The 25147-nt window shown below is 44.5% G+C and overlaps 1 protein-coding gene across 1 annotated transcript in view; it reads right to left on the reverse strand.

Moving 5' to 3' along the window:
* The window catches only part of STK24 (serine/threonine kinase 24), a 123683-nt gene that overhangs the window by 50341 nt on the left and 48195 nt on the right, over positions 1-25147 (reverse strand). Inside the window, exon 3 of the mRNA XM_054012482.1 lies at positions 1941-1997. Coding sequence (XP_053868457.1) covers positions 1941-1997 — 57 coding nt within the window. The remainder of the gene's footprint in view (positions 1-1940; positions 1998-25147) is intronic.

Below are 25147 nucleotides of genomic sequence, written 5' to 3' on the forward strand. Positions count from 1 at the left end.
GCCAGTTTTGGGAGATCCCTTTGTAACTCTTCACAGTCAGCTTCGGACTTTACTTTCATGGAGGGTAAGTCCATCAATGGCTATTAGCCAGAATGGGCAGAGACGGTGTCCCTAGCCTCTGTTTGACAGAAGCTGGGAATGGGCGACAGCGGATGGATCACTTGATGCTTACCTGTTCTGTTCATTCCCTCTGGGGCACCTGGCATTGGCCACTGTTTGAAGACAGGATATTGGGGTAGATGGACTTTGGTCTGACCCAATATGGCCGTTCTTATGTTTTTGAGTAATTTAGTATTGTGTGCAAACTTTGCCCCCCCCCCACTGTTTAACCCCTTATCCAGATTTTTTATGAATAGGCAGAACAGCACTGGTCCCAGTTCAGATCCTTGAAGGACCAAGCTATTTACCTCTCGCTGCTGTGAAAACTGACCCTCAGTTTCCTATCTTTTAAACAGTTACTTATCCACGAGAGAACCTTTCCTCTTATTCCATGACTGTCTACTTTGCTTAAGAGCCTTTGGCGAGGGACCTTGTCAAAGGCTTTCTGAAAGTCCAAGTATACTACATCCACTCGATCACCCTCATCCACGTGTTTGTTGACCACGTCAAGGAATCACAGAATCATAGAAGATTAGGGTCGGAAGAGACCTCAGGAGGCCATCTAGTCCAATCCCTTGCTCAAAGCAGGACTAACACCAACTAAATCATCCCAGCCAGGGCTTTGTCAAGCCAGGCCTTAAAAACCTCTATGGATGGAGATTCCACCACCTCCCAGGTAACTCGTTCCAGTGCTTCACCACCCTTCTAATGAAATCGTTTTTCCTAATAACCAACCTAGATCTCCCCCACTGCAACTTAAGACCATTGCTCCTTGTTCTGAGAACAGCCTAGCTCCATCCTCTTTGGAATCCACCCAGGTCCTTTTCTGCAGAACTGCTGCTTAGCCAGTCAGTCCCCAGCCTGTACCAGTGCATGGGATTCTTCCATCCTAAGTCCTGACTCTGCATTTGTCCTCGTTGAACCTCATCAGATTTCTTTTGGCCCAATCCTCCAATTTGTCTAGGTCACTCTAGACTCTATCCCTACCCTCCAGCGCATCTACCTCTGCCCCCAGCTTAGTGTCATCCGCGAACTTGCTGAGTGTGCAATCCATCCCATCATCCAGATCATTAAGGAATTCTAATAGATTGCTGAAGCATGATTTCCCTTTACAAAAGCCATGTTGTGACTCTTTGCTGTGGGGAGAACCAATTTTGAATGGACTAGATAGAAAGCTTGTCGTTCTGTGAAGTGTGTTTTAGCAAGGTTCTATTGTATTTAATCACAGAAAATATACACATCTAACACCCACAATGCAAGATTGTTTCAAAGGACATACCTACCAACCCTTCCGGGGAAGAGGGAAATTACATCACTAGGTCCATTCAAATCTCAATGAGACTACAGGCAGGGTGCTTTATTTTTTAAAAAATGTGTACACTAAGGAACAAATGTAAGAGCACCATGAAGAGCCAGCAGACAATAACAACCTTCAGTCATTAATATTCTATGGCTGGGTGAAGGTCAGAGTTTTGAGATGAAAGTTTTCATACCTTATTACTGACATCCTGAGTTACCTAGCCTTTTTGCATATGAACATAACCTGATGTCATCTCCTGGAAAATGTATTTTAATTCATATATGAACAGAAACGTTTTCTTCTAACTACTGGGAATTTCTGCATGAAAACAGGGCTTTTGTTTCTTAATATATCTGGTTATGCCACTTTATTTCTCTACTGACGCAATAATCCTGGGTTTGACAGCACAACTGCTATAGCAATAATGATGTCACACTAGGATTACAGGTGTATTATAAACAGCAGAAACATTCAAGAAATGCATTAATGAAATTTTAACTAAGTTTACTAAATTAATGACGTTCATAACTAGTTTACTTACTAGATCAAGAGCAGAGCCTCCACCAAGGTATTCCATTATTATCCATAATTTTGTATCCTGCAAAAATAGAACAGATGAAATCAGTAGCTTCACACTTTAGTTTCTTTCATGACTTGCTTCACTCATTTTGCTGCAAAATGAATTCTGTAGAATTATTACAGTAAATATGTAATGGCACAGAATTTCACTAAACTATATAATCTGTCATGGCAGAAAAATACTGCTCCTGCTCCACATTTTTATTTATTTGACGATAACATACACTGACTTCATTCCATTTTATTCATTTTTTTCCATCTTAGATTTTACAATCCTTATTTCCATACACTATCTTATCCTATATAGAAACATAGGAACTGCCATATCTGAATATACTAGTGGGCCACATGAAGTAGTCAGGTATGTCTCCATAACAGCCAAACACAGATGGATCAGAGGAAAGTGTAGACCCCTTAACATTGCCACAGTATACTACTCAGGGGAGTAGGAGATTTCTCTCTAATTCAAGCTAATGAAAACCATCTGGTGCAGTAGGGAAGCCCTACCTAGTTGAACTGCATATATAAAGAAAAGTATTACAAGTGTCTAATCTAGTGTTTCTCAACCTGAAAAGTAGGGGGTACAGGACAGAAGAGAGCACTCATGAACAATGAAAATGAAACAATACAAATATGCTCCAGAGAAAGCAGCTTATTGTTTCCCAAGAGTAATGTACTGTCCCTTCCTGCTCTTATAACAATCCTTAAACGTAGTTCATTGCAGAAGTATCTAATATTCTCTGACAAAAAAAAACAACAACTTAGTTAAGACCGATTAAAGGTGCCCAGTGGCATACTGTGCCTTCCCAGAAGAAGTATCAGAGGGGTAGCCGTGTTAGTCTGAATCTGTAAAAAGCAACAGAGGGTCCTGTGGCACCTTTGAGACTAACAGAAGTATTGGGAGCAAAAGCTTTCGTGGGTAAGAACCTCACTTCTTCAGATGCAAGACCAGAAGAACTTCTTCCCAGAAGAAGTTACTCACCTTGTGTAATAACGATGGTTCTTCGAGATGTGTCCCCCTATGGGTGTTCCACTATAGGTATGCTTGCATCCCTGCATTGCTGATCAGGGAACTTCGGTAGAAGTGCCAGAACAGCCTAACCCCCGAGTTCCTTCTTCACTGCAGTCATTGACAAGAACTCTGAAGTAGACGGCAAGAGGGTGGGTTGTGGGTCACCCATAAGGACACACACTGCACAAGGTGAGTAGCTTTTTCTTCAAGTAGTGTCCCTATGGGTACTCCACTGTAGGTGACTCCTGAGCAGTATCCCTACTGGAGGGTTGGAGATTCGGGGTTGGGTCAGTTACCGATAACAATATTGTGGAGCCGAAGATGGCATTGGAGGCAGAGTCCCCAGTGATTGCATAATGTTCTGCAAAGGTGTGGACTGACATCCATGTTGCCGCTCTACAAATTTCTGAGATAGGGACATTCTAGAAGAAGGCAGTCGCCTCTTGGAGTGTGTGCAAATACTATCAGCAGTAGCCTTGTGGAGTGTGTGCAAATACTATCAGCAGTAGCCTTGTGGAGTGTGTGCAAATACTATCTTGCGGGGTCATGCTGAAGATCTGATAACATTGTCTAACGCAGTTTGAGACCTATTTGGAGAGTCTCTGAACTATACTGCTTAGTCCTTAGATTTTTCTGCAATAGAGAGGAAAAGTTTAGGGGATTTACTGAAAGCCTTCATCCTATGCAGGTAAAAGGCTAGGGCTCTCCTGACATCTAGTGTGTGCAATATAGCCTCCCAGTAGTCATGATGAGGCTTGGGGTAGAAAATTGGAAGGTGAACCAATTGGTTCATGCGAAATGGGGAGGTTACCTTAGGGATGAATTTTGGTTGTGGCCTTAGCATAACCTTGTCCCAAAAGAATACTGGGAGGGGAGGGAAAGAAAGAGAGAATGTGCCATCAGAGCTGCTATTTCTCCTAATCTCCTAGCTGAAGTGACTGCTGTCAGGAAGTCCATTTTCATTGAAAGGTATGTAAGCGAGCAGGTGGCCATAGGTTTGAAGGGAGGTATAATGAGGCCTTTCAATACCAGGTTTAGGTCCCACATGGGAGTAGAATGTCGGGGTTGTGGGAAAAGGTTTACTATACCCCTAAGGAATCGTTTAGTGGTTGGGTGTGATAGCACTTAGTATTCCTCTACCGGTGAAAGGCTGCTATAGCTGCTAGGTGGACCCTGAAGAAACGGAGATAGTACTGAATTTTTTAGAGTTAGGACATAGTCTAGGATCTCTGGAAGAGTCACGAGCGTCAGAGAAATTTGTTGGGAGATGCACCAAATTCGAAACCTGGACCATTCAGGTAGCTATGTCCAGCATGTTAAGGACTTTCTAGTATGTAATAACCCTCTTGTACCTCCTTTGAGCAGGAGCTCTCCATGTTTGAACCATGAAGGAGCCACGCTTTGAGGCGAAGAATCCCCAAGTTGGGATGTAGGGTACATCCTTGGTTCTTCGAGAGGAGGGAAGAAGTGGATTGGAGAGAAATTGGTGGGCATGCCGCGAGTTGTGACAGGTAAGGATACCAAGTCTGTCTTGGCCAAGTAGGACCAATCAGCTCCTTCTCTTTTTATTTTTAATAGGACTTTTGACAGTAGAAGAAATGGAGAAAAGGCATAGAGAAGGTCCCTGCCCCAGAGGAGGAGGAAAGCATCACCCACTGAGTGCTGTCCTATGATTGGGATCACTAGTGTGGACATTTCTTGTTCAGGCAAGTGGCAAACAGGTCTGTGGTCAGCATCCCTCACTGCCTCAATAGGTTATGAAGTACCACTGGGTTTATCGCCTACTTGTGGTCATGTGGAAATTTCCCACTGAGATTGTCCATTATCAAGTTTTGAGTGCCTGGAAGGTAAGTGGCTGATAGTATGACATCCTGGGAGATACACCAGTTCCATAGTCTCACTGCCTCTGCACAGAGGGAGGGGTGATCTGCCTCCCCCTTGCTGATTTATATAGTACATACATGCTATGTTGTCTGCTATAACTCTCGTGTGTGATCCCTTGATCAGTTGGAGGAAATGGGCATAGGCATTCCTGACCACCCTTAATTTGAGGAGGAGGATGTGAAGGGATATCTCCATGGATGACCACCTGCCTTTTGTCATGAAGTCATTTATATGCACGTTCCATTCTATGAGGGATGTGTCAGTGAGGAGAATCAATGATGGGGAGGTTTGTGAAAAGGGGATCCCCTTGCAAACATTTGCAGGGTCTTTCCACCCGTCTAAGGACTTTTTGATCCTGGTGGGGTAGTGACAGACATTTGTCTAGCCTATCTGGTCTGTAAACTGAACTGAACCAAAACTGGAAGCATCGCATGTGAAGCCTGGCATGTGGTATTACCACTGTGCCCGCTGCCATATGCCCCAAGAGTTGTAGGCAGTGCCTGGCTCATATTTGTGGGCTGTCTATATGAGTATGGCCAAAGACAGGAATCTGTGTAGAGGTAAATAAGAACGGCCCTATTGGGTCAAAGGTCCACCTAGCCCAGTATCCTGTCTTCGGACAGTGGCCAGTACAAAGTGCCCCAGAGGGAATTAACAGAACAGGTAATCATCAAGTGATCCATCCCCTGTCACTCATTCCCAGCTTCTAGCAAACAGAGGCTAGGGACACCATTCCTGTCCATCCTGGCTAACAGCCATTGATGGACCTATCCTTCATGAATTTATCTAGTTCTTTTTTGAACCCTCTTATGGTCTTGCCCTTCACAACATCCTCTGGTAAGGAGTTCTACAGGTTGAGTGTGTGTTGTGTGAAGAAATATTTCCTTTTATTTGTTTTAAACCTGCTGCTTATTAATTTCATTTGGTGACCCCTACTTCTTGTGTGATGAGAAGTAGTAAACAACACTTCCTTATCTACACCAGTCATGAATTTACAGACCTCAAATCATATTTCCCCTTAGCTGTCTCTTTTCCAAACTGAAAAGTCCCAGTCTTATTAATCTCTCCTCATACAGAAGCCGTTCCATATCCCTAATCATTTTTGTTGCATTCTTCTGAACCTTTTCCCATTCCAATATATCTTTTTTGAGATGGGGTGACCACAGCTGCACACAGTATTCAAGATGTGGGCATACCATGGATTTATATAGAGGCAACATGATGTTTTCCATCCTATTATCGATCCCTTTCTTAATTATTCCCAGCATTCTGTTTGCTTTTTTGACTAATGCTGCACATTGAGTGGATTGTTATGCATAATATTTTTTAATCAGCCCTCTTGGAAGTAGATGCCACCATGCTGGGGTCTGCCATATGGTTTTTGCGGGGTCCAGGAGAGCCTCATTAATAGGGAGGGCTATTTTAGAGAATAGAGTCATAGACTTTAAGGTCAGAAGAGACCATTATTGATGGTCTAGTCTGACCTCCTGCACAACGCAGGCCATAGAATCTCACCCACCCACTCCCGCAACAAACCCCTAATCTATGTCTGAGCCACTGAAGTCCTCAAATCGTGGTTTAAAGACTTCAAGGTGCAGAGAATCCTCCAGCAAGTGATCATTGCCCCACGCTGCAGAGGAAGGCAAAAAAAACCCAGGACCTCTGCCAATCTTCCCTGGAGGAAAATTCCTTCCCGACCCCAAATATGGCAATCAGCTAAATCCTGAGCATGTGGGCAAGACTCACCAGCCAGACACCCAGGAAAGAATTCTCTGTAGTAACTCAGATCCCACCCCATCTAACATCCCATCATAGGCCATTGGGCATATTTGCAGCTAATAGTCAAACACCAATTAATTGCCAAAATTAGGCTATCCCCTTATACCATCCCCTCCATAAACTTGTCAAGCTTAGTCTTGAAGCCAGATATGTTTTTTGCCCCCTACTGCTCCTCTTGGAAGGCTGTTCCAGAACTTCACTCCTCTGATGGTTAGAAACCTTCATCTAATTTCAAGTCTAAACTTCCCGACGGCCAGTTTATATCCATTTGTTCTTGTGTCCACATTGGTAGAGTTTAAATAATTCCTTTCCCTTCCTGGTATTTATCCCTCTGTTATATTTAGAGAGGGCAATCATATCTCCCCTCAGCCTTCTTTTGGTTAGGCTAAACAAGCTGAGGTCTTTGAGACTCCTTTCATAAGACAGGTTTTCCATTCCTCGGATCATCCTAGTAGCCCTTCTCTATACCAGTTTGAATTCGTCCTTCTTAAACATGGGAGACCAGAACCGCACACAGTATTCCAGATGAGGTCTCACCAGTGCCTTGTATGAGGTGTGTAGTATGTCAAGGAGCTTCTGATGAGAGTCCTTGACTTCTTCTAATGGTATCTGTAGTGTATCTGCAACTCTCTTTGCCAGCTCCTGGAAAAGCTGGACATCATTGGCCAAGGACAGTCGGAGAGGCATGACAGCTCGTCTGGGGAGGAAGAGGATATGTTGGTCCTCAGCACCTCTTCTTCAATGCCGCCCTCCTGTTCCTCCACAATCTGTTCTGGAAGTTCCGAGGCTCTAGATGCCATGGCAGAGGGGAAGCATCTTGGGGGTTCACGGGTGAGACTAGAAGCCCAAGAGGCGTGGGTGTGATATGTAGGCTAAGGATCCCAGTATGGCCACTGAGATGGTGGTGCCTATAGTTGGTCATACCATGGTGGCGATGGGACTGTCTGGAGGTATGCTATGGGGCCCTCTTGGTAATGGGCACCATAGGGATCATAAGAGGGGTAAATGAGACAACCTTCTCTGGTTCACTGTCCGAGTCTGCACTGAAGAGTATGGGTGCGTGGCAGAACAGTGGAGAAGACTCCCGTGTTAGGGGAAGACTCTATGCCGAGGTCCCGGTACCAAGAAGAGGAGACATCGGTACGTCAGATACGTGGATGTCTCTCAAGTGCTGGAATTCCAGTGCTACCAACTGACTCAGTGCCACTGGCAGTACCAAGGGGGTTGGAGATCTTGCCCGCACCAACTGCTCCAGTGTTGCATGACTGTGTTGATGGTACAGCGCGTATTGGCAGCGTCTTCTTAGTGAAGTGCTGGCTCCTGTCTTTGTCCTCCGATGCTGCTGACTCAGTGCCTGTGCGCATTGGTTCCTTAGGCACGTCAATGGCACCTGCCGTTCCAGATCTTTATGAGTCACGGATACCGGACTGGCACTGTCTTGGTTCCAACAGTACCAAGGCTACCGAGCGTGCCGGAGATCATTTATGGCTGGCTCAGGGTTCACTGTGGGAACTTCCTGCTCTCTTTTTTAATGACTTGTGAGAGGGGTCAGCAGCTGATTTCTTCAACCTACAGTCCCTGGATGATGACGGCTGTGGAAGAGACTCACTTCTGCCAGGTGACTCTCAGAATGGGTCTGGGAAGGGTTGGAGGGCTGCCTCCATGAAGATGATCTTCTGTCTCAACTCCCTGTATTGTGAGACCAGGGTCTGAACTGCTGGCACAGACTACACTACTGTGGAATGTGGCCTTCCTCAAGGCAGCGTATGCACTGGGAGTGCTTGTCTGCTACAGAGATGACCTCTTTGCAAGAGAGATATTTCTTGAAGCCCTGTGAACTAGGAAAAGGGTCTCCGAAAAAAGGGGGGTAAATAAAGTCTTTTTGTTGTTGTTTTGTTCAGGAAGAAAGGTGGTACAACTAAGAATGGGGAGACTAACTATAGAAAAGCAAAAGATGATAATGGTCGCGAAGGGATTGCTAGTAGTTTTGTCTCTAGCCATTGGTGGTTGAGAAGGATCTGAGGGGGTTAGCCCATGTGCGCTGCCTAGCCTCATGGCAGGGCACAAGGAGAGACAGCGCATATGTTGGCCTAATGGACACTGCTACCCAAGTTCTCTAATCAGCAGCACAGGTACGCAAGCATACCTACAGTGGAACACCCATAAGGACACTACTCAAAGACGAATGTCAAGTTAAGCAAAAAAAAACTTCATTTCTTGGTTTTCAGAAGAGCTACGGTACACGTCCACACAAATGCAACTCTGTCCCATGGAGCTGGCCATAGCCACTGGGAATTATTGGCATGCACTTCAGCAGCATTCACTGCATAGGTGTAGCTGCATTAAGTGGTGGAGGGATTGGCTGGAGCAGCTTAGAAGAGCTGCAATTGCGATATAGGGCCATCTGGGGGGTCTGTGCGCCTTCAAGAGGGGTATTAGCCCCTCTCCCTGACCCGTGTGTGTGACCAAAGAAAAAAGATTAATGTGTATGTTGTGAGACCCAGTATGCCGTACTTCAGCATTACATTGTGCAGCTCTAAGGAGTAGCAGGGCATACGGGTCTTCCTGCCATGAGGTCTGTCAGCATTGCTATTCTATTCTATATAGGTTTACATACCACACTTATCGTAGAATGTGAGTGCGTGCCAGTAATGTCGCATTGAGCAAAGTGACTACACAACTGCTATGTTTGTTCTTTCATCCTCTCTCCAGAGGGAGATGTGTGTTTAGTGGAATGTCTTGTTTTTATAGGGTTTTCGGGATTTTTTGTTTGTTTGTTAAATATGCCTGTGGTTATGGTTATATAAATAGACCTGTAGTTTTATTAGAGAAGGCAAGGTCAAAGAAATGTGCCTTGCACTTAAGGTGACCAGATGTCCCGATTTTATAGGGACAGTCCCGATTTTTGGGTCTTTTTCTTATATAGGCTCCTATTACCCCCCACCCCCATCCCGATTTTTCACACTTGCTATCTGGTCACCCTACTTGCACTTAGAGTGGAAACTTTTTGATGTTCCTTTGTTCCTGAGAGAGTTCATTCCAGTCTCTGACCATCCTCAGAGGAGCATTTGTCTTCTGCACAGATGAGCTTTACTTTTATTGTTGAGAGTTCCATTTTGCCAGACAAGTGAAGATGTCTACAAGGTCTCCATTCTGGACCTTTAGACCGGCTTGCATTTAGGTGGGAGATGAGAGTGGTCTGTGTCTTTAATTAAAGGTAAGTGAAAGTATAGCATTAGATGGCATCATGAGCATAAGGACAGAGGGATGTAAAAGTGCATGTCATATGTAGCAGATATGATGTTCCTTCTGTGGAGCAGATTAAGTATTTGACAGTAGGGCAGACATAGGTAGCTCCTGCTCAGTACAGTGCAAAGACAGTGTACATGTTATGAGCGTATTGGGGCCTCGCTCAAAGAAGGGAGAGTTAAGGTGCCATGGAGTGTATTTCATGGTTTTCACAAATTCAAGTTTTGCTGAACCTGACATTCTAGAAGGGCACAGGGCACCACTGTGCAACCCTAACTCTGTGTGAAGGTTACGTTTTTTGTCAGTGAATTTCCTCCATTTTTTTAAACAGAAAGAAATGTTGCTGGTAGGGGTTCAGGGTCTATTAGGCAGTTGTAATTATCATATAGACTTGCAGCTGAGTTGTTACTGTGGCCAGGTAATGATAATATATTGCTCTTACACAGCACTTCTCATCAGTACATCTCAAAGTGCTTTAGCAAAGAGGGAAATGTCATTATCCCCGTGGTACTGATGAGGAAACTGGCTCAGAGAAGAAGATAAGTGACCTGATCAAGGTTATCCAGCTGGCTTGTGGCATAGCTGAGAATAGATCCCTGGTCTTCTGAATCCCACTCCACTGTTCTCTCCACTAGGCCACACATTTACAATGAGATTCCTAAATCCTCCTTTCATCTCTACCCTATACACTTTGTTATTGTGACATAGGGATGATGGTTGTATTTTGAAATGTTTGGAGTATGTAATTACTAACAGAGCCAGTGAAAGAAATCTCAGACATGATCTACGCCTCCAAAATTTTACAGTTTTATGACACGGTAGTTTACTGTAACTTTAAGCATACAAGAAAAGATTGGTGTGCCTCTCCCCCTCCACCTTTCTCCCTCACCACTCCCCACAACATAGAGCTCCTGCCTCAATTTCAAGATTGTCTTCCCTTTCCAGTCCCATTAAACCATTAGCGCCTTAGAAGGCGGGCATCTGAATCTGTGAATTTAAAGAAAAACTTTGGGGGGGGGGTCTATATTTCATGGAACCTCTTGATTCAAGAGACCCAAAATTTGGATCACTAATCTATCCCATATCCCCATGAGAAAGAGCAAGTTCCAATAAAATCTGAATAAGCATGAAGATTTTAGGGTACTTAAAAGAATTGTCCTTTAAAACAGAAAAATCTTCTTAATTATAATAGTAATAACTTGGAAAGTTGCTCTACACATTCATCTGCAGCATAGGAGGCTATGAGAGGTATGAAGTGGCCCATTCATCTCAATGTGATATTCTCATATCAATAAGAACACCTCCCTGAAGGTGAACTAAGCCTGAAACCATAACTTTGAGATGGGTGAACAGATCCATTCATCTCAGTGGGTGTCCTCATCCTGCCTCCACAGTGCTTGGGAATCTCTGAGATGCATCAAGCATGTCTGTTCTCAGCTCTTCACCCTAATCTCAGTAATGGGTTCTTGCTACATGTTCCCAGCATGCCTGTCTTCAGCTCCTATCCAAAAGGATAAACGCTTTTTCCAGTGATGACTCACCTGCGGGGCAGGGAGAGGGATTCAGACATCCCCTGAGGGACAAATCCTGACATGCACAGGAAGCAGGGAACGGATTCAGGCCCCCAGAAAGTCAAACTCCCCTCTCCCCATATCCCAGATGCACCGTAGGGAAAGGGGCTCAGCCTCCCCCAGACTCAGGTACATACACACACAAATGGGGGTTGGGGGGGGGAGGCACAGAGAAATGGAAGGCACGTTAAGAGATCTTCCAGTCGAGTCCCCTGCAATTTATTCCAGTGCTTAACTACGTTAACAGTAAGGAAGTTTTTCCTAATGTCAAACCTAAACCTCCCTTGCTGCAATTTAAGCCCATTACTTCTTGTCCTATCCTCTGCGTTTAAGAACAACAATTTTCCCCCCTCCTCCTTGTAACAACCTTTTATGTACACCTCTACCCCGATATAACGCGACTCAATATAACACGAATTTGAATATAAAGCGGTAAAGCAGTGCTCCGGCGGATCAAAGCAAGTTTGATATAACGCGTTTTCACCTATAATGCGATAAGATTTTTTGGCTCCCGAGGACAGCATTATATCGGGGTAGAGGTGTACTTGAAAACTCGTTACATCCCGTCAGTCTTCTCTTTTCCAGACTAAACAAACCCAATTTTTTTCCAATCTTCCCTCATAGGTCATGCTTTCTAGGCCTTTAATCGTTTTTGTTGCTCTTCTCTGGACTTACCCCAATTTGTCCACATCTTTCCTGAAATGTGGCGCCCAAAACTGGACACAAGACTACACTGTTGACTCATATTTATTCAGTGATCCACTATGACGCCCAGATCCCTTTCCACAGTACTCCTTCCTAGTCAGTCATTTCCTATTTTGTATGTCTGCAACTGGATTGTTCCTTCCTAAAATTTGTTCTTACTAAATTTTATCCTATTTATTTCAGACCATTTCTCTAGTTTGTACAGATCATTTTAAAATTGAATTCCATCATCCAAAGCACATGCAACCACTCCCAGCTTGGTATTGTCTGCAAACTCTGTAAGTATACGCTCTATACCATTATCTAAATCCTTGATGAAAATATTGAACAGACCCTCCCCCAGAACTGATCCCTGCAGGTCTCTACCAGATATCCCCTTCCAGCTTGACTGTGAATCACTGATTACTACTCTCTAGGAATGTTTTTCCAACCAGTTATGCACCCACCTTATAGTAGGCTCCATCTACGTTATATTTCTCTAGGTTATGAGAAGGTCATGCGAGACAATATCAAAAGCCTTACTAAAGTCAAGATATACCACATTTATCACTTCCTCCAATCCACAAGGCTTGTTAGTTGTTACCCTGTCGAAGAAAACTATTAGATTGGTTTGACATGATTTGTTCTTGACAAATCCATGCTGACTGTTTACTTATTGCCTTATTATCTTCCAGGGGAACATGGGGCTAATAGGCGCCCCTGCCTCTATTCTTGCTTAGTCCTCTGGCCCCTCATTCACATGCTCTCCTTCTCGGTGTCCAATCCCTCTCTCTTCCCCCCGCCACAATTTTTGCCCTAGGTTGGACCTGAACTGACATTGGCTGGGTATAGGTCAGGATCAGTAGCTACTGCACGTGACCTTGAACTACCAAGCTGCCTTGAAAACTTGGAGACTAGAAAGACTCTCAGCTTCTCAGTCTGTATGTGACTGTGTATGTGAGGCTTAGGAAATTCAGGCCCATGCCTAACTAGAGAACTAAACTCCCATTAATTTAATTTAAAGTGTTGCTTCCCCCAAGCAGTGGTAGGCTCGGTACACTGGCTGGGCATATATAGAGACCCCTCTGCCAGTATCAGGGCCAATGGTTTGATCCCTAGGTCTGCACACAAAAACACTGACAGAATCCCTCAACTTTTCTCAAAGTTTTTTCTCCCAGGGGCTGTATCTTTAGAACTCCTTGGTCAAATGACCCCAAATCTAGATCACTTACCCTACCTATACGTCCCAATGAGGCACACCAAATTTCAAGGCAACCCAAGTAACCATGCAGATTTTAGAGCACTTAGAAAAATTATCCTTTAAGCAGAAAGCTGTTCATAAACTTAATTATAGCACAGCTGACACCCTGTAACAATATGCAAAGCTGTAGACTCAAGCAGCCCAATCATTTCAGTTCCCAAGACACTCAGCACAGTTGCAATGGCTCTGTTGATCCCCTACTCCAACATGTGTTGTTTTTTGGCCTCTGCCTTTCTCTTTCTATAAATGTTTGTAGTCCCCTTCCCCTTGTGTGTATGCTCCTGTCCTCTTCCCTTATTCTTTATGCCTCCCACCCCCAAGATCATAGCTGTAAACTGAATGTAGCATTTAGTCAGTTTTGTTCTCTTCCTGCTGTGTACTGAACAAAACTGACACAAGCCTAGCAAGTTTCATTCTAAGAACTTGTCTACACATATAGCCCTGCAGCTGTGCCACTGTAATGCTTAGCGAAGGCGCTATCTACGCCAACAGGAGAGCTTCTCAGGTCGACGTAGCTACTCCATCTCCCGGAGAAGTGGTAGCTATGTCAACGAAAGAAACCCTCCCATCGACACAGCGCCGACTACACCAGGGGTTAGGTCGATGTAAATCCACGCCCATCAACAATGCAGTTATACCAATTAAAGTCTGCAGTTAGACCAAGACTAAGCAATAAAGGGTTTCAAGCAGAAATGAGTGTGAAACTGACACGATGCTGCTCAGTTTTATCTGGGAAGAAAAGCTTTAGGATGATCACCCCTACAGTGTTGTCCAGCAGTGCAATGCTTTTTGGTTTTGTTTGTTTGTTTGTTGGAGAGGATATGAGGGGAGGGAGGTGACAGGAGAACAAGGGACTGTGAATGCAAAAATCAGTGGGCTACCCACCTTTCCAAGCTTAATATAAACTTCCAGAGTCCCAAAGATTAGTTACATGTGACATGATTTCCTTTTAGCATTTCCTTTCGTCTTTGAGGACCCTCATGTGTACAGTTTAAACTGTTTCTCCAGTGTGCATGACATTTCTCTATAATGAATTTTATCTCCAGCTTGTTGACAAAACCACCCCATGCTATTAGATCCTAGAAGAGTCATTTACAACCCTCCGTGGTCTCTAACCTAAACAACTGTATTAGAAATTTTTACCACCTTATTATTTAAACACATACAACCCCAACAGAGGCACTATTCTTTATCTCGTCCAGCAGAAGGTAGCTTATGATTTATGTTAGAACCATAAATCCATTTTATATCTCGGTGCATTTAGTTCATGAAAAACGTATTTTTTAAGCTATGCCAACGTCACCATTCTTTTTCAGGTTTTGATACCAGGCTGAAACTCTTTCAATTCTGTGCATTAAACCAACAAATACTCAAAAGAGCTCTGGGGTAAAAATGTAAAAATTTATCCTTCACAAATTGAATACTGCCATGTAAGATGGCAAGGAAAGAATTACAAAATGTACCCTAAATGAAAAAGACTTCTTATTTGAGACCTTAATAACTCAAAGGCAAAACAGCAAGTATACATGAGTTCATAGCCATAGAATTGTAGGCAGATTCAACACCCTGTCAAAAAGTTAGAGCAAAATCTCTAATCTTTTTTATTTTTCTAAAAAAATTAAGTTTCTATATCTTACGGTTGTTATCACAGTTATAGCCATGAAGGCTCCGAGGGTGCTAGGATGTCCCCCATCGGATCCGTGTCCTGAACCACCTCCTTGGCCTTGATGCCCAAACCTTGGGCAGCCCTGTGGAGCAACTGCTGTAGAACTCTGTTGTCCTCTAACGCAGGAGCTATGGACGTCCCTGCCAACGCTTCGTCCAGCAACGAGGAGGAGAAAGCGTGTGCCAGTGGTGGAAGCTCCCTGCCGTCTGCCCCAGACAGGTCACGTGACTTCCGGGGCACCGTTGGAGGAGGTGGTGCCGATGATGTTTCCGGGGCCGTAGGTGTTGTAGCCAATGTTGGGGTCGGCATCAGTCTCACAGGAGGGAGCTGCATCGGCATGCTCACAGGAGCCACCGGGTTGGGGGGCCAGGTGCCGACATCAGCACCTGGGCTGTAGGTGCCTACATCAAGGTCGACGTCGACAACGGTGCAGGCGTGGGAGCCGGTGCCGAAATTGGAGCCAAGCATGCTGCCGGTGCTGACGACTGTGCTGGAGGGAAAGGCATTGGGACCATAGGTGCCTGGTGCGTATGCACAGCGGAAGGCAGCATGAAAGTGGCGGAGGCAATTGAAGATGTTGTTGAGCGTGGGCCCTGGGTTCCTGGGTTTGAGGCACCGGCGAATAGGAGCAGTGCCTCTTATAAGATGGGCCTCATGAGGAGCCGTGGCGGTGCCGACCATCCCTGGAAGAGTCCTTCCTCAGTGCCGAAGTCGCCAACGGCACCAGAAGGCTCCGTGTCGAGGACACCACTGTAGGGATCAGGTCTCTCAAGCCCGGGTCAGAATGGGGGCGCAAGGCTGCCTCCATGAGGATCACCTTCAGCCACTGTTCCCGTTCTTTAAGTGTTCTCGGGCAGAACTCACAGCAGTCACCATGCTGTGAGAGGCTGGGACCCCCAGGTTTGGGTGTAGGACTGTCCCTCGTTCTGAGACAGCAGGTCTGGGAGCAGAGGTAAGGTTTTGAGTTGTCCCTTCTTCTCTCAGTGTGTGTAAAAGAATTCCACATGCTTAGTAGAGGATGCAAAACCAGGCATCTGCCAAAAGATTTTTGTCAGGGTCCAGTATAGCCTCATTGACAGGGAGGGCTGAAGAGACCTGAAGTATATCCACTTGGTCCTGTACCTCACTGATGGGGATCTGGAGGGCCTCAGCTACCCTTTTAAATAGATCTTGGACATCCTTTTAGTCGTCCAATTGTGGAGTTGTTGGTTGCATGATGGCTTGATTAGGGGACAAGGAGGATAGAGTCATGAGGACTGGGAGATCACCTTCTGGTGTCTGTTCTTCATTTCTTCATTCTCTACCTATGGTTGGAGTGGAAGCAGGAGGGATTGTTGGGAGCTCTGTGGAGTTGTGCCAGATGTAGTGTTGAAGTCAAAAACAAGAGAAACTGGTTCCAGATGCATCTGCAGATCCATCTGTGTCAAATACTTGTATGATGCCAAAAAATGAGATAATGCAGATAGGTGGGCTGGACCCAAATTTTCTTTTGGTGGTATCACAATCTTCATTACAGTAAAGGAAGGCCCCTTAGTACTCTGCCCTGGATGGCTTGGCTCCAGTGTCGTGAGTGTCAGCACTGAGGCTATTAAAGTAGACAGCACTGGGATCAGTACCGAGCTCTTTCTCAAAGGCATGGTTTTCAGTGCCAGGTGAATCGGCACTGGCACAAGACCGAGCTTCGGCGGGACTGTTCTGGGCCACAAAGCCTCATAGGATACGCAGTGCTGCGGAGAGGTTTTCCTCTTAGAGGAAACCTTAGTAAATGATCTACCACTAGGGGCCCCTGGCCCCTTGTGGTCTATCCAAGGAGGATGTAGTCTTCATGGTCATGGTTTGGGCAGCCACCACAGGGACTCTTGAAGGCAGAGAGCCCATATTTCTGCTTTTGGGCTCCAAATCCCTGTAGAGGTTCTCAAACCTGGTTAAGAAGTGGGGCCTCATGGACCTAGTCATCAGGAAGACCTGAAGGCAAGACTCCCTGTCCTTCCTGACAAGAGAGCTGAAGACACAAATCATGAGTAAAAGTTAACCACCACCTAGGAAACCTGTTAACTATTAAAGCTATTAACTTGTTGAGAAAGGCTGGCAATCTCTCAGGCAGTCAGGGTTCTGCCTCTAAGCTGTGAGGTGGTGAGAGGAACTGAATGGCGGCCAGAGGAGCACAAGATCAGACAGGTACACATGGGGCATTCAAAAACTGCTGGCCAAAATGACTCCAATCTCAGGCTCATGAGGGGCACACACACCACCATCAAAGGAACACATATATGGACAAGCACTCGAAGGGGGTCCAGAGTTGTTGAAGCGCTAAACCTTTTTAGACAGAAGTACCCTATTCTGCAGGTGGAGGGAGAAAGTTTTCTTCATTTTAGTTTATTCTCTTACTTTAGTTCAATGACTGGTTTATTCAAAGTTGAGAAGCCAACTGGAAATTGACAAACTAGGAAAGCTTGTTTTCCTCTTACAATCTATGAATAATAATGAGGTGAGAGGATGGGATTGACTAGTTCTAAAAATCTTGAAGACCACGGTGATCAGAAAAAAATATTGAATTCAATTCATTAACTACAGAGAATACTTCTTTTGTTTAATAGGTCTATTATAAATGAAAAACATTTTATAAGCTATTTTATTCCTTATTTATCCATATTTAAGGTTGTTTTTATCAGTTAAATACAACTATTTTAAAATGTTGATTTGTGCATTTTTAATTCATTTCCAATTTCCATCCAAATGCACCTTGACACAAATCATGAGTAAAAGTTAAACACCACCTAGGAAATAAGGAATTAGTCAATTATAATTTTCTAACAATTAAAAAATGTAAAAATTAAGCATCTGAATACATGTATGTTAACCTATATACTTGCTTAAATAAATGTGTATATAGTGTATCCTCCTGGTTAGCAAGAAGTAGCAGCAAATTTTACTAACCATTGAGGTTCAATTTAAGAAAATAACTAACTGGAAAGCACAAATGTAAAACAAGATTAAAACTATTTATTTAATTTGAGGTTTCCAGCTTGCTGGAATACATATACACATATAGCACATATTCCCCTTCCTTCCTACATCGCACCACATTTTCCTTCATAATATCAATACCCAAATTTGTGTCCCTTTTGTACCTCATATTGCTCTGTACTCTCATCCATTTCCTCTTTTTTTCCCTTTCTTTCTTGGTGCGATGTGTTGTTTTTGAAAATAAATATTTATTATTTATGGTATTTTCATAGCTGAAATGTTATTTGCCAGGAGATGATGAAGAACTAAACCTCCTTCAGAGAAAAAAAAAAGTTACCCACCTTTTTGTAACCATTGTTCTTTGAGATATGTTGCTCATGTCCATTCCATTGTAGGTGTGCGCATGCCCACGTGCGTGGTCGGAGCCTTAGCGGTATCCATAGGGCCAGCTGTGGCGCCCTCTGGAGTGCCACACTCATGCCGTGGTATATTAGGCACCGCCGGCCCTCCACCTATCAGTTCCTTCTTGCCGACAACTGTGACAGAGGAACAGGAGGCCAGGTAATGGAATGGACATGAGCAACACATCTCGAAGAACAACAGTTACAAAAATGTGGTTAACCATTTTTTTCTTTGGGTGCTTGCTCATGTGGATTCCACTGTAGGTATGTGTCTTGATCAGTATGGAACTGGGAGACGACATTGGGCAGAAAGGCCGGGTGCGGAGGCAGCTGGACCTTGTCCTTATAGAAAATTGTATAAGGCAGTTCCGATGTGAGCACCCTGATCTTGGATACCCTATGGGCGAAGTTATAGTAACTAAGAAGGAGACCTTCCATGAGAGAAGCAGGAGGGAGCAGGAAGCCAAGGGCTTGAAGGGGGGCCCCCCCATATGCCTTGACAGCACAGGTCCCCGATATGCAGGTAAAGGAGCTCCAGACCTTTCAGGAACTGCACCGACCTACCTTGAAATGGAGGGTGGAACGCCGAAATGGCTGCCACGTGTACTTTGACCGAAGATAGTGACAGGCCCTGGAGCTTAAGGTGCAGCAAATAGTCCAGGATGTTTTGCAGCAGGGCCTCTGCCACACAAATGTGATGATCCAAAGTCCAACAAGACAACTGCTTCCACTATGTAGCCCTGGTGGAGGGTTTCCTGCTGCCCAGCAGGACCTGCTGGACACCAGTAGAACACCCGCCACTTGTCCCCATTTAGCCATGTGGTAGCCAGGCTGTCAAGTGTAGCACCACAAGGTTCAGATGCAGCAGATTGCCATGGTTCTAGGATAGCAGATCCAACTGAAGAGGCAGGTGCCAAAAGACTCATTAGCATGCTGAACCAGTGTTGACAAGGTCATGAGGATGACCGTCGCTTTGCCTTGCTTCACCTTTAGCAGGACCTTGTGGATTAATGGCACTGGCGGGAAGGCGTACATCAGTGCTCTCAACAATGGGATCAGCAAGGCGTCCGACATGGAGCCTTTTCCCTATCCTACAGAGAACAGAACACGTGTACTTTCTGTTCTGCCTGGATGCAAACAGGTCCACCTGGTGCGTTCCCCACCTGCGGAAGATTAGGCTGACCACCTCCCGATGGAGGGACCATTTGTGGTGAAACGAGAAGGTCCTGCTGAGGCGATCTGCCAGGACATTCTTAGTTCCGGGCAGCTACCAGATGAATGACATGCTGCACACAAAAGTCCCAGAGGCTGAGCGCTTCCTGACAAAGGGCTGAAGACTTGGCACTGCCCTGCCTGTTGATGTAATACATCACAGCAGTATTGTCCATCAGGACCTGCACCACCTTCTCTTTCAGGTGGGGCAAGAAAGCCTGGGCTCTGAGCTCCCTGACATTGATGGTGTTAAATTTTAATCTGGGCTTGAATAGGGACTGGGAGTGGCTGGCTCATTACAGAAGCAGCTTTTCCTCTCCTGGAATTGACACCTCCTCATCTATTATTGGGAGTGGACTACATCCACCCTGATTGAATTGGCCCTGTCAACACTGGTCCTCCACTTGCGAAGTAACTCCCTGCTCTCCATGTGTCATATATAATGCCTGCATCTGTAACTTTCACTCTATGCCTTAACCAATCATTTTACTGAAAAATAACTAACCAATCCTAACGTATTGTAACATGATTAGCTAACCAATTATATCCCACCACCTTAATTAGTTTACACCCAGCAAAATAAATTATACAGCAGACAGAAACAATCACAGAACCAGACAGAAACCATGCAAATAAACATACAAAACAATACAGAAGTGAGGATTTCACAACTACATCTATAAAGACATAAGGGTTTCCTAGCTGTGTCTATTGATAAGTGAGTTCTTACCAGACAGAAAACTATCAAACTAAATTTCCTTTTACATCTTCTAGGCTTTTCCCCTTCTCTGGAGGTGATAGATCGGATCAGCTTCCTAACAGCCCCAGATTGCCTTATTTCAGTAGGACTAAACAGGGCCTCAGACTGTCACAGTAAGAGAAGGCCCTTAGACAGACAGTGATTTTGATTCTTTCTTTTATACCGCTATAACTAGCTAAGTGATAAGAATACACCTAAATTCTTAAAGTATAGGCCTTTGCAGACAGGCCTGAATATCTATCCTGTTACATGTGGAGCAAGGCTTAAAACCCGAAGACCAGGGCATGCCCACCTGGGACAAAGTCCCCACCGGGACACACACTAACTAAACAATTAACAGCTACTTAACAACAGACTAACAAACGATTAAACTATTTACAGCTAGAAGCACTAGGAGAGAAAACCGCTGACCACTTGCGAAACAAGGGACAGAGGCGCTCCAACTAACCACCACAGGCAGCAAGAAAGAACTGAGAGAGTGTAGGGCCGGCAGTGCCTGATATATGCAGTACGAGCGTGGCACTCCAGAGGGTGCCACAGCCAGCCCCACGGATACTGGTAAGGGAAAAGTCTCCAACAATTGCGCACGTGGGCATGCGCACAATTACAATGGAATGGACATGAGCAACCACTTGAAGAAGAAGGAATTCCCCTCTTTCAAAATGACTACCATTTCCCTAGTTCTCAATGAGAAGTCATACACTGCCCTTAGTTAAAATGCCCTCTTTCAAAATGGCCACCACCTCCCATTCTTCCCATTAAAATGAAATCAAGTTACACTTACAGAACATGGAAGCCCCATATGCTCTCAAGAGGCAGAGAGAGGGTATCCTGTGGCCTCAGTCCCACTGAAAGCAATGGGAGATAATGGCCATTTGGGAAAGGCCATCTTAACTAAGGACAGCTCCCATTTGCCAAAATAAAGCAGTCTACTGAGGAACAAGGGAGCCTAGATATTAATGTCCCTGCCAGATATACAGTCTTGAAGTGAGAAGATGGTGCTTCAAGGCTGAGGACCTTGTTTCTTGTCTCTAGTTTGGTTGCTTATTTATGTTTCTATAAACACATTGTTGGTTCAAAGTAAAACGAATCATTTCTGGATCCAATGCTAGAACACTAACAGGGCAAAAAGAACATCAAACCACAGCAAACGGCTAATGTGCCATTTTAAAACCTCTACAATCCACAATCCCTGGGCAGAGAGGTTGTTCGGGGGTATACTCCAGGTCCTTCAGATAGGTATCTATGGCAAGAGATATCCATCGCAGATCAGTCAGGGAAATAACAGGATAGGTTGTTTGATCCCTCCCACCATCTGAATTACTCCTTGTGACTGGTGGGATGTGACAAAGCACAGAATTGTGGATCCCAAGTGGAATCCACAAGTGAAGGCAATGGAGTACCACTCATGGAACAGTTTGATTTCCAAGGACATCAGCCCCAGAAGGTGGAGGACATCCAGTGCTGCCAGATTAAGAAAAGATCCAAAGAACTTATTTCTCCTTGCAATCTTGATTTTAGCAAGCCTTCCTTTCCACTGTGCTGAAGAGGGCTTTCCAACAGGGAAAGGCATTGGAAGTGGAATGGATCAAAGGTCTCTTTTCTAAGTTTATCATGAATCATATATAGGAGAGGAATAAATAACATTTGAGACATTGCATCTTGAGGGTCTGACATCAATGACTCCCTGTGCCAGCTAGTCATCTACGTAGAAAATTACCTGGAACTTTCCAGCCCAAAGGGAAAGTGCTGCTGCCACTAATGTTTATAATCCTAGAAATGTAGGGCTGGAAGAGACCTCAAGAAATCATCAAATCCAGCTCCCTGAGCTGAGGCAGGATCGAGTAAACCTGTACCATCCCTAATAGGAATTTATCTAACGTATTCTTGAAAACCTCCAGTGACAGGGATTCTACAACATTCCTTGGAAGTCTATTTCAGTGCATAACTAACCTTATAGTTTAAAAGGTTTTCCTAATACCTAACCTAAATCTCCCTTGCCGCAGAGTAAGCCTGTTACTACTTCTCCTACCTTCAGTGGACATGGAGAACAACTGATCATAGTCCTCTTTATAATAGTCCTTAACATATTCAGGTCCTCTCTCAAGCTTTTTTCCTCAAGACTAAACATGCACAGTTTAACCTTCCTCATAGGTCAGGTTTTCTTAACTTTTTATCATTTTTGTTGCTTCCATTGGACTCTTTCCAATAAGTCTACATCTTTCTTAAAGTGTAAGACCTAAAACTGGACACGATATTCCAGCTGAGGCCTCACCAGTGTCGAGTACAGTGGGACAATTACCTCCTGTGTCTTACATACAACACTCTTGTTAATACCCTCTCTCCACATTACCCAGAATATTAGCCTTTTTTGCAATTGCATCACATTGCTGGCTTGTATTCAATTTGTGCTCCACTATAACCCCAGATCCTTTTCAGTAGTACTACTGCCTTACCCAGTTATTCCCCATATGTACTTGCGGTTAATATTCTCGCTATTGAGCCCTGCTGCATTATACATTTGCACACAGCATGTGTCCCAGAAGCTTCAATCAGGTTTTCATTTGCATTACCAGTTGCGCATTAAGTCTTTGTGGTGGCAGGTATGCCTTTTGGCACCTTGGAATCTAACACTGTTCCTATGAATTCGCTGCTTTGTGTGGGAGTCAGTGTGGAATTGTCCTTCTTGACTCCGACATCCAGAGACGCAAAGAGGTCTTTTGTACAGAGTCATTGACCTGTTGTGCAGAAGAAATTCATGTCAGCCACTCATCCAAATATGGGTACACCTAGACTCCTTGTCTCTTTAGATGAGCTGCAACCACAGCAAGGACCTTGATAAAGACTCCTGCCAGACTACTGGACAGACTGAAGACTGTACTGACAGTGTGATATTCCTATCATGAATTGCAGGAATCTTTTGTGTGGCAGCAATATCAAGATGTGGAAGTAAGTACCCTGGTTGAGAGCCATTAACCAGCCTACAGGACCCAAAGAGATGATGGAGGAGGCTAGGATGACTATCCAAAACTTGGAATGTCAAGCGAAAGCACTGAATCTTGTCTTATCTAGGATGCATCATCACCTACTCTTCTTTGGGATCAAGGTGTAGTGGGAGTAAAGAGCTTTCACTCTGAATTATTGACTTTGGTACCAGTCCCAATGATAAGTCTGCCAGTGTTAAGAAGTGTTTCAGTGCCAATGGGCTCCTTCCTGCTAGTAAAACACTCTGTTGTCTTGGCCACCATAATGCTCAGTGCCGAAAAGCTAAGCATAAATTTCCTCAGTGCCAGAGTCTTTCAGTGCCAGAGTAATCTACACTGAGTCTTTCAGTACTGGTGCGCAAGATGGTACCGCAGGGTCAGCCACTTGGATGGTATTGGGTGCAGTAGAGTTCTTACTTAAGAACATGACTGTCTGTGTCCCTTCTGTGGGAGGCTTAGAAGAAGATTTCTGTCTCCTAGAGAAGAAGCAGATCTATGCCATTCTTGGTATGGGTCTCCTTTTGTCCCGTGCTCTGTATCAAAGTGGAAGTCACCAAGGAGCAAAGCTTGTGAGCGTCCCTCGAGCTTAGGGTAGCAGATAGCATTGCAGCTCATAGGAACAACTAGAGGAGTGAGACTGGCTAGGAGGAGGTGGTCTCATAGCTGGCTTGACTGGGTCAGACAGCGTTTCCATAGAAGTCTCCATTAGATGTTCAGTCTACCTTCTCTAAATGTAGATGTGCAGTAGTCTAGCATAAGCTCTTAAGCACAGAAGATATTTAGCATGACCATCATTTATAGATATTGCTGAGTCACAGGAAGGGCAGATCCTGATTCCTGGAGCTTTGCCTTCAGCCATTTTGGCTTCCTGAACAGGACGATGGTTGCAAAATCATATCAGTGCCCTATTTCCACAGGGAATGTCTATTTATTTTTAAACCAACAGGTACACTACCTAACAACTGTAGATAATAAATTGGAACTGTAGCTAATAAATCTTTCAGGTTGAGACAGAGATACTGAATAGTTCTGTCCCCCAGCCAAGGGCATTAAGAAGGAACCTGATAGATGGCTGAGGCTGCCCTATCTCTGCTAAAGTGGTAACAGTTCAAAGGCACAACCATAACAGACACTCTTATTCAAAAGGAATCTGATCTTATGTGCAAGAGGTGCATATGTATCAAGAGTGGAATCTGTATGGACACTTGAAGAACCACCTCCAAATCTCTGTGCCAACCTCTTGGGAGGGGAAACTTCCTATCCTTCTGAGTCTGCTCAGGGAAGTGTCTGAAGTCCCATTCTTCTGTAAATCCTTTTCTCAAAGTCTTCACTTTAGGTACTGTACAGCTTGTCAAGGATTTATTAAGGTTTATCTAGTTTAGGATTTTGTTCTGCAAATCATTACCATAATATCTAAGGACTTGCCACATAAAATAAATTGGTAACCCGCATCCTTAGTGGACTTCTTGGAGTCTCTGGCTCTTTTGCCTTTTTAGGATATAAATATCTCTGCCTGGGATAAGTGAGTTTTGTTTTTAAAGGGGACGGTTGATATTTGTGAATGTCATTCTGGATGCGGTGGAAAAACTGTATAAAAAGAATGATTTTGCAGAATTTCCTAAAAGGTAAACACACACTGTATTCAGGATTATAGATATCTGTTAGATTAATGATCTCAGGTCAGAAGAGGTGAAGAGGTAACAGCTAGGCCTTCAGGAGCAAATCGGCCAGCTTTGTGA

This window comes from Malaclemys terrapin, chromosome 1 (genome assembly GCF_027887155.1).
Source record: "Malaclemys terrapin pileata isolate rMalTer1 chromosome 1, rMalTer1.hap1, whole genome shotgun sequence".
NCBI classification, from domain to species: Eukaryota; Metazoa; Chordata; order Testudines; family Emydidae; genus Malaclemys; species Malaclemys terrapin.